The sequence below is a fragment of the Anguilla rostrata genome, chromosome 15 (genome assembly GCF_018555375.3).
Source record: "Anguilla rostrata isolate EN2019 chromosome 15, ASM1855537v3, whole genome shotgun sequence".
Lineage (NCBI taxonomy): Eukaryota > Metazoa > Chordata > Actinopteri > Anguilliformes > Anguillidae > Anguilla > Anguilla rostrata.
The window spans coordinates 19,476,641-19,490,460 of record NC_057947.1 but is presented as its reverse complement, the minus strand read 5'-3'; the positions used below and the strand labels follow the sequence as shown (position 1 = coordinate 19,490,460).

Genomic DNA, 13,820 nt, shown 5'->3' with positions numbered 1-13,820 from the left:
TATGTATTTGTTTAACTTACACCCTCATTCAGACAGACTCCTGCAGCTTACATTTTAACATACAATCAATTTATATAGCCAGATACTTACTGAAGCAATTCAGCTTAAGTGCCTCTCCCAAGAGTACAACTGCAGTGTGCAGTATGGGATTTGACCTCCACCTCTGAGCTACAAAAGCAGCTCCCTAAGTACTAGTATGAATTAAAATAAGTTCATATTGATTATTTGTATTTAATATGCACATAATCAGAAAGAACCTTTTTTTTTTATCTGCTGATTTCCCTTTTTTTAGTAAATGCTACATTGGTCTGGAAAGCAAGAGTTTTTCAGTTCAGCTGATTTGACACAATCAATCAGCAGGGAGAAGTGGGGGGAGGGTTCATTTATTTCCAGAACTGTCAACAAGCCCTGATTAGGTGGGGGGTGTCAGGGGTGATCCATAATTAATCCAGCGGGGGGTCCATCTGCCCTCTGGCACCCCTGGGTGTCAGGCAGGTGGGGGTCAGTTGTCCCTAGCTGTTTTTCAGCCCTATGAAAGCAAGCAGGGAGACACTGCTGATTGGAGAAGCTGAAAGCAAATTGGACAGCCTGCCCCATGTGGCACCACACAGAGTGCTCAGAGAGACAGGCAACTTCTATGGGAAAAAAGATGCTCTTTTTTAATACTGGCACCACAACTTGCTCATCTTTTAAATGATCAACACTGATGATGATGAGTAACTGGTTGATGACTGAACATGGCTTTTTTTTGTTGGTAATTTACTCCAGAAATAAGAAAACAAACATCGTCTGATTTTGTTTGAAAAGTATGAACGAGAGGAAGTACAGCTGACCAGCATTACCTGTCCTCTTTTATGAATACAGATTCCTCTGCACTTGGTTTGATGCAGATACTCAGCACAAACATGTCCCCTGTTCCAGCTGAGGCTGTCCTGCTTTCAGCAGCGCTCTGTTATTGTCCGAGCATTCAAAGCCTGGGCTTTTGTTCCCGACCCACAGCACCAACGGCCATTGGACACACAGCACCCACGTCCAGAACGACCCCTATTTAAACCACTGCAAAAGAGGAAGGCCGCCAGGAGAGGTCTGTGTGTTTATCAGTCTGAGCTTTAATGTGACAGACAGAGAGCAGAAATGAGTTTAGGGAAGGAACACACTTGAAAACGGAGTGGGAGAAGGAACGGCAGCTGTCCCGACTGATTGACAGAGAGGGCAGTTTGTTACATTTTAATGCAGCTCGGCGGCAGTTGAATCATATAAAACCCGTCTCTGACTGACAGCCGGGGCGGGTGGACGGGCTGGGGATGAGGGGGTGGGGGGCTGGGACAGGGACGAGGATACCCACAGCTCTAACAGATAGGGCCCTTCCTCTGATGGATGGGTGCGTCTGACCCGGGGTTCGCGGGTCGTGACAACGGTTGACTCTGCAGGCAAACCCCTGCTTCAGTCCCTGGACCCGGGCAGGATCCAAGCAGCCGAGCAAGACGGCAGAGCTCAAGCATGTCAAAATAAGAGCGAGCCGCTAAGCAGGATCTGTCAGGTCTTCTTCCAGCTGATGTCAAAACAGACACGCTCAATATTCAACAGATAAAGCCCCGTGCAAGGAGAATACCCAAACAGCCTGGTCAACACTTCATTTCAATCTGGGCTCCTGTTTCATGCTGTTTACTGTTTCTGTATTTGTGTTTTCATATAAGCATAGACAATCTAAGCACAATGCACTTGTCATTTGTTTGAGCAGGTGGTAATAGTATATAATTTTTGAAATATTATTTCCTTGCTGGGTGCCTTGGTTGGATGAGTCACTAGTGAGGTCCTATCCTTAATATTCTTTCATACTATACTTGCATTTACTGCTCTAATTATGAACAAAGAGACTTTCAGATTGAATCTCAGCTTAATTTTATATCAATCACCCCTGACATCAAAAATACCAGTGTGGTTGCTTGTTCACTGTAGCAGGTATCAGTCAGGTAATATGAGAAAGTGGAATCTCCTGTTTCATGGTTACTGTGGCAGGTATCCCCCAGGTAATGTAATCTGAACACCCTGTTCAGTGACTTTGCTTGTTTGGGACTGTATGTCATCTGAGAACAAAATGGGTTTTCTAACTGATTACCATGAAATTCAGGTGAGAGTGTGAGCTTCATAATAATCAGGGGTGGGTTATTTTGCTCCACTAGTTGGCTAGCCAAACAGATCTTCCACCGGAAATATACTCAATAACACAGCAGATTGTGTGTTCTCAAGCAAGCTGTCTTTAGTTATCATGATGCAACTTCAAGGGGCCTTCAGATGCAATAAAAAGACAAGTTTTTTTTTTCATGTGTGCTGCCAAGATCTTGGAGTCAGACAAGTGGAGTTGATGTATTGACCTTTTTCTTGGCAAACCTTTAACTTTGTCAGTTTCTGACAGCCTTTTATCATGAACGGCTTTCTCTCTTTGTCTTTCTTTCAGGAAACAGTAAATATTGTTTCTAAAGTGAAAACATTTTTCCAGCACTATAAATGGATGCTCATTAAGATATTGTCCACTTCACTTATTTAAAAGCAGCTGTATTAATTCTGCCTATCTTTATATAGAATGCTTTCAAAACATGCATAGGTATTAACGTAAAAAATGAGAAAGGCAGGCAAGCATTTTATTTCCCTAAACAGTGCCTACCCAAATTCTAAAAATGAAATCTGATAAAGACATTACTGAGAGATTTTGACATTAAGATTAAGGCAAAACAGTGCTTGTGCTGAGAAGTAATACTGTACATGATCTGTGATAAAATTTTGTGTGTAATACTGTCATCACAAAATGTTGATAATAACCAATGAGCTGCAGGTGAATCCATGAATTTAAGTGATCCATTTATGTATATTTTTTCTCCATCGGCAATGATTGGAATATGTGTGCAGAATTACATTAAAGAAATGTTACTTCAGTGACCCAATATCTATGCTGGCTCTGGGGTCATTGGAGAGCGGAAGTAATTTGTGCAACATTACAAGGGAACCTTGTGCAGGTTTTGCGTATCTTTAGCAACTGTATTTAGCATCGTTGCCTCTGTTCACAGCCTAGTGCAACATGCTATTCGACTCAAATTCTACTTTTTTTTAACGAGGTCGTGATTTTCTTTCCCTTGTATAGTAAATGTCCTTCTAGTTTGCGTGACTGCTGCTTTCAGCACCCTACTGCTGCAGTGGCTGAACCACCCGACCGATCGCGTTAACTCCCAGGAAAAACACCATGGCAGATTTGAAAAAGTGACGGGACTTAATAAACTCCTGTCACTGCCCACTCATGCATTCACTCACAGTACCTAGACATTAAATCTCTCTAGCCCGAGGAAAGAATCATGAAGGGTCCGTCTCCCTACTCAGTAATCATTTATGTTAGAGCACATTTCCTGCATTATTTGTTTAACAGACTCTACGTTAAAATGCAAATGCAACTTCGAACATTAAAAAAAATCTTATTGTACCTGCTAATGCGCTTCTTCTTAAAACCAAGCTCTCACTGCCATTAGTAAGGAGTCTTCACTGATGCGTCATCAGAAATGTTATTCAACGCACAGAGTACAAGACATTCATCAACGTTTGATAGTGTTAACAAATTACGCTGACAGAACCCATAGATAAATCTTCTTTGACGAAGTTAATCAATTACATTCTGTCTTCAACATACCCCAATGTACTGTTATTGTAGCCTACACAGTAAAATGTCCAGTGTTAATTCAACTCTTAACAGATAATATTTGGTCCCACTCTGGAATGTGGGACCGTTTTCTGTAGTTGAATTAACACTATTAGTGTTTATTTAACACTGCACATTTTACTGTTTATTCCCAGCGAACTTTGTTTATTCTTAAACCCCCTTCCAGTAGCCTACTCCTTTATACATGTATTTTTTTTCTTCTTTTGTTTTTAACTAGTTAGCAAATTTTACGCAAAATTAAGTTAAATTCCATTGCTTTGACCGCAAACATTCATGTCTCCCCGCGGATGATGATAATAATAATAATAATAATAATAATAATAATAATAATAACAACTTTTTATAAATGCATGAATGAGTAGGCTATGAGTTAAACTGTTATGTTATGTTATGTTGTTATGTTATGTTATCCTTTCCCATGAACAGAAGCGGGTTAAAAAAATTGCGTTTCCCAATTGCCTTGTAAACCGCATAGTTATCATTATTAACTCAATGAAACGTGGCACTGTGAGCATCGCGTCTTAACGTTGACTAGCTAGTTATCATAGCAACTACAAACTCAATTTAGCTAGACTGGTTAATTTGTTGTTTTGCAGTAGGCAACCGTGGTAAATTACAGCTACTTCCTGTACTAGGTACAAACCCGATACGTGTGATGACGTTGATGTTGACACAGCGCACGAAGGCGGAAGCAAACAGAAGCAACTTGGCTTTGGAATGCACGTCGAAATATTTAGATGGCGAGGTAGCTCGATCGCTAACTAGCCCAGTGAGGCGAGATCTGATGTTTAAAGAATTATTTCACACATAGTTTAGCTAACAAATTAAACTGTGAACTACACGTTCTTGACCAAGATGGAGGTAAGTTAATATGACTGCTTTTAACGTTAGCTGTTGACATGTCCCACAGAGGCTGCTTACTCATAAGGCCGAGGGGGTAGCCAGCATACCCTTAGCCGGCAGGCAATATCGATAACACAAGACATACTATAATTTTTAGTGTGTCGATGCTGCTATGTACGCAATCTTGATTTCAGCCGCTTGGTATTTCCGCTACATGTTATTTAGACTAGCTTAGGCTCACAGTAACATATTGTAAGTCAATGACGTTAGTGTTCCACTGGGTAGGAACAAGACAATAACTAGATGGAGAATATGTAGGCGATCAAAATTATGCTGAGAAAAAAGCGATTCATTTAATTCTATTCAGCCTGACTGCTATTGTAAACGATACTGGAACGTTATTTTTTTTGTGCTGTCTGCTTGTTAAATGTGTTTAGACTGTGCAGCTAACCATGGCACTGTGGTGTAACGTTAAGAGGAACGTAAAAAGTTACCAGATGTTATTGAAATAAAAGTCCAACAAAGAGTATATATAAATTATAAGACCATATATAAATTATAAATGCCAGTTGTAATGATTTGCCAGTAAAATACATTGGACAGAATCTATGTTGTTGTCATTTGCACTGGTGTGGAACTGGTTTCTGCTCCCTTAGGAGATTCGTCCTAGTCTTTTTATTTGTCACACAGTGCTTTTGTGTATTGGTGAGGTTGAATAACATAATACAGGTGAGGTTGAGTAACACAATACAGTGTACAGCATCGGTGAGGAACAATGCAGAGGTGCGGTGCATTGTATGGCTAGACCATACCTGCCCTCAGGATCTCTGTGGCTTAGTGCCTTTAACCAGACAGACCAGTCTGTCAGAACTGTCCTAACTTCCACGTCAGCTCTGCTGGTGTGTTGGCTTTTGTGCGGGCCCTCAGAGATAATGCTGTGGTGGCTGAGTCCCTTTAATGTCCTTTCTGCAGGAGACCAACCCAGAGCTTGTGACCTCGCCTCCCGGACCCGGAACCGGGAAGTCCAAGGTATAGCAGTGCACAGCCGTTGTGACTGGCCCAAACACCTGCATGGAGTATCTGCAGGGAAGAGCTGAAACTACAACAGCCCCAACATTATCCCTCCTACTTCTGCAGCCCTGACAGTTGTTGTGTTATTGCTGTTAATTAGTTTTTCTGGCAGTCATGCCTTTAAACTATTGAAATAGAAAATATGTGAACTCAGACATGGAAATTGATTCCCGACAAATTTATTTGTTATTTGTGTGTTATATGTACTAGTTTTACACTAGGAATTAAATTGACATCTCCTAATCATCCGTTTTTATTTTGGGAGAAATTATTTCCTAATATAATCTTCATAAAATATTACTCTCCTTTCTACACAGTTGGACACCTTGTCAAAAGAGGACCTGATCAAGTTTTCCAAGAAACAAATGGCTATTTTGCAGAAGATGAAATCAAAATGTGCAGGTAAAATAATACCCATCTGTATTTCAATGCAGTCACAAAAATGCAGTCATGCAAAAAAATTATTTAGATGTTGTGGTCATATCAGTTATGTTATATTAATATTGCTTTCATTCTGTGAGAATCCTGCATATCTGGTCATTTATTTTGAAGGTAAACGTGTTCTGAAAGGCATACATGTGTGACAACAGATTCCCTGTGCTCTCCTAGATTTGGAAAAAGAAGTTGACACACTGAAAGCTAAATCAAACAGCAGCGAAGATGACACTCTTATTCAGGTAGGTTGTGTTGTTATGGTTAAAGCTTAAATATCTGTGGTGTCTTTGATAAGACCTGTGAGCCCAGTACAGCCACATTCTTTCAGGCCCGCCTGGGCAATAAAAATCTGTGCTTGTGTTACAAGTACATTGCATTGCATTGCATTCATTCGTTCATTAGCACATGCTCAGTGACTTACAGTATTGGAGAAACATAAGTACATTATTCACTATTCTAAGTGTGAGCAATAGTGACGGACCTGGCTCACAACAATTTCCAGACCAGAGGGAAGCAACTTCCTTGCATTAAACACTACACTAGTGCAAATTAACTTTGCTAATCAAGAACTAAAGTTCTGTTCTAAATATATGTATTCTAAGTACATATCGCCTACATCCATAACAAAACCTAAAAACCCTAAGAAGCATAATTGCATAAAAAATATAACTTAAAACAATACAAATAACATAACCTGAATTAGCCTGAAAGGTGGGAGAGCTATGGGGTGGTGTTAAGATGCAAACCAAGATGCAGTCCGAAGAGGTGAGTCTTTAGTTTGCATCAGAAGATAGCCAATGATTCTGCTGTCCTGACCGCTTTGGGAAGTTCATTCCACTGCTGCAGTGACAGTACAGATAGGCATTATGACTCTAATACAACCACGAGGGTAGAGCCAGTAATCTGGATGTTGCAGAATGTAGGGATCTGGCCCTGTATAATGTTTGAAGATTGTTTGGAGGTTGGTTCAGCTGTTCCATTTATTGACCTTATAGGCCAGTACAAAGGTTTTAAAGGAGATGCAAACTATAACAGGTGGCTAGTGAAGTGAGATGGGGGGGGGGAGGGGTGTGACATGAGCATGTTCTAAATATGAAAGACTAATTTAGTGGCTGCATTTTGGATTAGCTGCAGGAGTTTATTGGCACAAGCAGGGATACCAACAAGAAGGGAATTACTGTAGCCCTGGTCTGGCAGTATCAGGGTGTGGACTTAGAGTTGTATTGAGCAGCTGGTGAGTAAGGGGCAGATTCTTTGAATGCTGTGAAGAAACAGTCTACATTACCAATTTACAGCCACTACAAGGAAAGAGAAAAGTCGAAGAAGGTTTAATCCTGGGCTTCTTGCAGAAGTGCACCTAGCAAGCTCTCAAATAGAATCTAAATTAAAGGAAAGATCTAGCAGTGATTCCTTCAGGCAGTTGAGATGCAAAGTGAGACTTGAGTGTGAGGGAGAGGAAGAAAAGGCTGAGTTTTGTCTACATAGAAATAGTATGAGAAACCATGGGAGAAGATGACAGATCCTAGAGATTTTATATAAAGGGAAAGAAGAAAGGGTCCAAGCACAGACACTTGTAGGAAGGTCCTGGGCATTAGACATGCTGACAAATTAAATTTTCTTATTTCATTTTAATGATATGTATCAAAAACTTGAGTGTGCCCTGATTATGAGCAAGTTTGCAAATCAACACAATGTAAAAGGAAAAAGGATGTAATTGTGTGTATGGATACCCGTTACCTGTATGGATACCTGTTAAAACATAAATGCATTCCATGTCTCAAACAACAGGGGACAGATTCTGTGGTTCTACTTCCTAAGTTCTGTTAACGTGTGTAGTAACTGGTGGATTCTGGTGGGTGAAAAGATCATGCAAGAGAATGGTGCTGGATGGACTATTATCATTAATATATTTATCTTTCCACTGACTTGTTTTTGCATTTAGTTATTTATTTTCTCATTGGAATGTTGTAAACTCCAAGGTTATAAATATGTACACAAATCTAGGACACAGAGATTGATTGATTTAATGTGCAATTTTTTTTGTTTTGGCTCCGTCATTGCAGATAATAATTAAATGAAAATGTTGGCGTTTGGATTAAATTACCTTGCCAAATTTTCCTGTAAATGTCAGTGTGCAGTCATTTTAGTCCACATGTTGTACAGCACAGCCACATTGGAACAACCCTTTCTTGATCTTGGAAAAAATGAGCTGCTAAAGGAAATTACCTTTCTGGAACAACTCCAGTTCATCTTGTAATTAACGGATGAGATTAGAGGAGTAGGTCTAGAAACCACCGAGAAGGTTTTAGTTAGCATTTGTTTATAATAAAGCACTGCCACGTCTAAAATGGGTATGAGGAAATTGTGTCTAGTCTCTGTTTGTATAAGGGTTTTCTATTTGTTTTTGGCATTACGTTTATATTTTAATATCTGTCCTGCACCAGAGCGCTTCTTCCTTCTCTCGGGTTAAAGGATAGTGCATGGCCCCCATGTTCTTTACCCTTCCCTTTAAGAAGATTGTGTTGGACATTCACAGTAATTAAAATGACTTATCCTCCCTCCTGTGAGAATGATAAATCTAACTGTGTATTACGTATTCACTGACAGCTTGATGCTATGCTGCACTCTCATTATACATCAGAGCAGGGGATGTGTGGTTGACATGATATAGACCCGCTGAATTAGATGTTGTTTTCCCTGTCAGGGGTGGTTTGCAGTGATGTATGTTTAGCAGTCAGACTCGGCTGTCATCTCACACTGCCAAATGGAAATGGAGTACTCCATAACCTGAATTCAGACCGGGCTATGCACAGGGTCAGGTCTTTTACTCATCGGGAGGTAGATTTATAAAACCTTGTTTGAATATTAATACGTTGTAAATGACTGCATCCTCTATTAGGGCTATATAAAGTTTATCATTTTTTTCTGAGGCTGCTTGGTGGCTCACCTTGTTAAGTCACTGTTCTGACTACACTGTATGACAAGAAGTATCTGGACCCCCCCTCGTTCTGGGGCTGTTTTTTATGGTCGTTCAGACTAGAGCATGAAAAATTTCAGCCCCACCCTACGTGAGGCTTCTTTTCAGACATGGATTGAACCCGACTTTAATAAGTGCTTCAGCACGGTAGACACAGCCAGGTTTTGGTTATCATCGGTATTCTGTTTGTGAAAGATGTAGCCTAATTGACATCTGGGTCAGATCAGTGGATGGTGCACAGTGACAGGCTTGTGCTGTAGCTATAGGCCTACCTTCGTAATGCTGATGTTCCTGTTTTATGGCAGGGTATCACCAGAATTGCCATATCCACTTATAATATGTGACTGAGTTGTGGTTTTTTGGGCTTGTTTTTAAAAATCTGGTTGCTTGGGAATGTACCAAGCTATTTGATGCTGCCCCCCGGTCCACAATCACTCTTTTCTTCACTTGCTTGGGCTCGTTTTAGACATTACATTATGTTTATTTGGCAGATGCTTTTATCCAAAGCATTGTGCAATAAGTGCATACTGAAGGTCGTTAGAACAACTACTAAACACTAAGGTTTCTATATAGCGAGGTTGCATATTTGTCTGCCTAAAGTTGGCAACACTGTCACTGCGTTTTACAAACCTCCCGCTTTCATTTTCAGCTTGATCAAAAACCATGTAAAGATTTGTCCAGACTTTGGATTTTCCTTTCACTGGCTGCTGCTTCATACTCCCCTGACAATAACTTTTCCTCACCAGCTCTGCGGCAGCCAATCTGTCACTCGCATTGCTTAGCTTAGACTTGCTTGCCTGCAGCTGCCATTCATCCAGCTTTTAAATTTAAAGGGCCGGCTACAAAGAGGCCGACTTGAACCAAGCCCCATATAAAATGACAGAATTAGGACCTGAACCAACCCAAGCTTTTGGGCACTGGTTAGGTTTTAGTGTATAATAGTGTATAATAATATATTGAGAATAACGTGTTATATGTGATGTTTTGAGAATAAAGTCTTGTCCTGCATAATATTTTGGAAATAATATGGTGTATATATTTAGAGAATAATGTTTGTGAGAATAATGTTTGTGGTGTATATTGAGAATAATGTGATTTAAATATTTAGTTGTTGTTTTAATTGTTTTTGTGGTTTATATATTTTGAGAATGATGTCAGTGGCGTATGTATATTGAGAATAATGTTTATGATGTGTTGCAACAGGAGCTGACAGAGAGGATGGATGCTGTGCTGCTGGAAAAGGCTGAAACACAGCAGAATCTGGTTTTGCTGCGGAAAGATAATGAGAAGGCCAAACAGCAGGCTCAGGTAAGACCAGGCCAGAGTGAAACTGGAGGAATTCCTGGATGCCAAGTCCTGTCTTTGAATATTATCTTCATCATGCTCTTCTTCACTTTCCCAGAAATTCAGCACCACATATTGTTTTCCACATCCCAAACAAATGATGTTAAAGAGCACCAAATTTATACAGTTGCATCTTAAGACAAAAAACAACTTTTGTTCATTCCTTTTAGGATGCACTGGAGGAGCTTGCCAGGCTTCGGGAACAGTTGGACCAGTCCAGCGCAGATCACCTGAGAGAAATGGAGGACCTGAAACAGACTATGGATGCGTCCCATGCCAAGTACAAGGTGGAGGTGGAGAAGCTGCAGTTGCTTCTGAAGGAGAAGGAGGAGAAGGAGCAGGGGGAGGGCCTCCAGCAGCAGGAGCTGGAGGCGCAGCTGGAGTCAGTTCGGCAGAACTATGAGGACCAGCTGTCCTCCCTGCGGCGCGAGCTGGAGACCGCCGAGGAAGAGCGGCTCCGACAGTCACGGGAGGAGGCCCAGATCCTGCGCGAGGAGGCGGCGAGAATAAGGAGCGCTCATGAGGAGAAGGTGCGGGAGCTGACGGAACAGCTGGAGACGTCTGCAGCAGATTTTGAGATGGAGAGAGAGCGGCTGCTCCTGCTGCAGGACGAGCTTTCGGAGCAGCTGTCTCTGAAGGACAGCTTTCTGCAGGACGTGCAGGAGGAGGAGGAGGACGCTGGCCGGGCCGGGGGTGGCCGGGGTGGGACAGGGGCCGGGGGGACTGAGGCCTTGCACACTGAGGACCGGGACGACGAGACGGGCCAGCTGAGGCTGGCACTGGAGGACCTGCAGTCCCAGAATTCCATGCTGCAGGAGGAGCTGATATACCTGGGCAATGTGAAGGCCGGGCTGGAAGCGGAGCTGCTACAAGCCAAGGAGGATTTCCAGCTGGAGAAGGAGGAGCTTGAGTTCAAGGTTAACGAACTGCAGATGTGCCGGGAGGATGGTGAGGGCTTGGATGCGAAGAGCTTGGAGCAGCCCCAGGTCTCTGCTCAGCAACAGCAAGAGATCCCAGCCCTGGAGGAGCTCCACAGGGTGGCGATGGCCCAGCTGGAGAGGGACCTCCTCCTCAAGGCCCAGGAGGAGAAGGAGATAATGGCTCAGGAGGTCAGCGAGCTCCGTGAGAGATGCGACCGGCTCTTTGCGGAGAGGAACGTGGCCGTGGGTGAGTGCGAGGAGACGAAGGAGATCCTGCGCAACCTGGAAGTGGAGTTGGGGGAGCGGACCGGAGAGTTTGTAAAGCGGTACGACGCCATGAAGGAGCAGGGCGCTGCGGCGGTCCAGGAGCTGCAGAAGAAGCTGCGGGCCTCGCACGGCCAGAATGACGGCCTCCGGGAGAGACTCAGGGGCCTGGAGCTGGCGGCAGAGGAGGCACAGGTCGAGGAGGAGCTGAGGAGCTCGCTGGAGGCCCTGCAGGAGAAGAACAGGGACATCCTGTCCCTACTGCAGGAGAAGGAGAGCGCCGTGCAGGAGCTGGAGGAGCAGGTCTCCACCCTGGCCTCCGAGAAGCAGGCCGCTCAGGGAGCACTGGAGGCGGCGCAGCAAGAGCTGGAGAGGGCAAGGGAGGACCAGAGTGCCGAACAGGGGAACGCTTCTAAACTGGAGCTGCGCCTCCACAGCCTGACCCTGGAGAAGGAGGAGATGCAGAAGAGGCTGGAGCAGTCGACCACTGCCCTGGAGGAGAGAGAGCATGCCGGGCGGAGGGCGGAGGGCATGCTGGAGGAGGTGGCTGCGGACAGGGAGCAGCTGGCCTCTGAGCTGCAGGCCCTCAGGGAGGAGGTGGCTGAGCTCAGGAGGAGAGAGGAGCTCCTTCGAGAGGAGGCCACGAGCTTCGGCAAGGAGCGGGCCGGCCTGGAGGATCGCCTGAGGAGCGTTTCAGAGGAGAGGGATGAGCTGAGGACGGACGCGGAGGTGACGCGTGGGCAGCTGTGTGGAGTGCAGGAGCGCGTCCTGGAGCTGCTGGGAGGGACGGAGGCCAGCGAGGGTCCCAGGGCCGGAGAGAAGGAGGCCAGCGATGTCCCTGCCCTGGTGGAGAGCCTCGTGGCCGCCGCCCTGCAGGAGAAGCGGTCCCTGCTGCTGCAGAGCCAGGAGAGGGTGGCGCAGCTGACGGAGGAGCTGGAGCAGGCGAAGGAGCGAAGCGACCAGCAGGAGGCGGAGCTGCGGGCTCGGGTGGAGGAGCTGGGCCAGGAGAGGACCCTGCTGCAGGGCAGCTTGGACGAGGTGCTCGCCGACACCCAGGCCCTGCAGGGCGACCTGGCCCAGATGAAGGACGCCAACGACAGGATCCGGGCCGAGAACCAGGAGCTGCTCACCCAGATGGCCACGGCGGAGGAGAGGCTGCAGGCCAGTGAGAACAAAGAGCCGGGAGATGAAGACCAACCATTGGACAAAGGCACAGATGAGAGGGAGGAGCTACGACAGCTGCTGGCAGAGAAGGATTTACTTATCTCCAAGCTGCAGGATGATATTGCACTTTTACAGGTCTGTATTAATACTTTACTTGGGCCTATAAGGAAGCAGAGTCTCAATTTCAGTTAGGATTTCAGTCAGAGCCGGCTGCTGGCACAAACACACTTTTAATCTATTTTGATTGTGCCGTATTCTTAGGGTACAATAGCTTTTTGATGCCATTGTTCTTGTGCTGGTCCCCAGTCTGAAATCGCCGACACGCCCCCCCCCCGCCCCCCATCCCCCTGGTGCATGATTGCTCTCGCCACAACCACCAAGCCTCCCCCCCCCCGGTCTGCGATCGGCTCATTCTTCTTTCTGGCCACAAAAATCTGCATTCACTTCAAATTCACAAATGACAAAATAGAATTCAGATTTAACATTCTGTAGAAATTCCATGCATTTTTACAAAGACATAGTGGTTGCTGTATCTGAGCAGTAGCAATAATAACACATTCAGTTGCAGATGCCCCCAGATAGATAAATTATTGCATTGTTTTTTTAATTCTGTAAAATGGGGGTGTACAATTCACTTGAGAGCGAGGGGGTGGTAAAACGGCCCATTTCCGCTGGGTTATGGCTGCTGCCGTTTGAAGCAGCTGCTGGTCTTTCGCTTCGATTGAAGCCCAACAGTAAATCAGGTGCCTCCAGCCGCGTCCAGCGCAGTTGGCGCACATTCCTGCTCTCTGATTGGTCCCAGCAGCAGCGCTCTCCGGCAGCATAATATAACCCAGCTGCGTCGGGGCCGGAGACGTCGGGGCCCCATCAGAGGCTGACCCCGCTTGGCTGTGTTGCAATCGGAATATATGCTCATGCAAAGACACGTCAATCAATCTTATTGCTGTGCTCACACATATGGTCAACCTGTGCGCACGTTCAGTATTTGAGCACCCTTATGGTGAAACTGCTACCCTTCACTAAAATATTTGCATGAACAATGAGGTGGGACAGCAAAAACGAACCTGCAGTTAATATAAGAATGAAAAGCAAAGAG

General features: G+C 44.6%; 1 protein-coding gene across 1 annotated transcript in view; it reads left to right on the top strand.

The window, feature by feature from the left end:
* The first annotated feature begins 4,373 nt into the window (after nucleotides 1-4,373).
* Nucleotides 4,374-13,820, top strand: part of LOC135240707 (GRIP and coiled-coil domain-containing protein 2) — a 29,690-nt gene continuing 20,243 nt past the window's right edge. Inside the window, exons 1-6 of the mRNA XM_064310571.1 lie at nucleotides 4,374-4,567; nucleotides 5,522-5,578; nucleotides 5,938-6,022; nucleotides 6,230-6,297; nucleotides 10,236-10,340; nucleotides 10,547-12,859. Of these exons, the coding sequence (XP_064166641.1) occupies nucleotides 4,562-4,567; nucleotides 5,522-5,578; nucleotides 5,938-6,022; nucleotides 6,230-6,297; nucleotides 10,236-10,340; nucleotides 10,547-12,859 (2,634 nt within the window). The 5' untranslated portion in view covers nucleotides 4,374-4,561. The remainder of the gene's footprint in view (nucleotides 4,568-5,521; nucleotides 5,579-5,937; nucleotides 6,023-6,229; nucleotides 6,298-10,235; nucleotides 10,341-10,546; nucleotides 12,860-13,820) is intronic.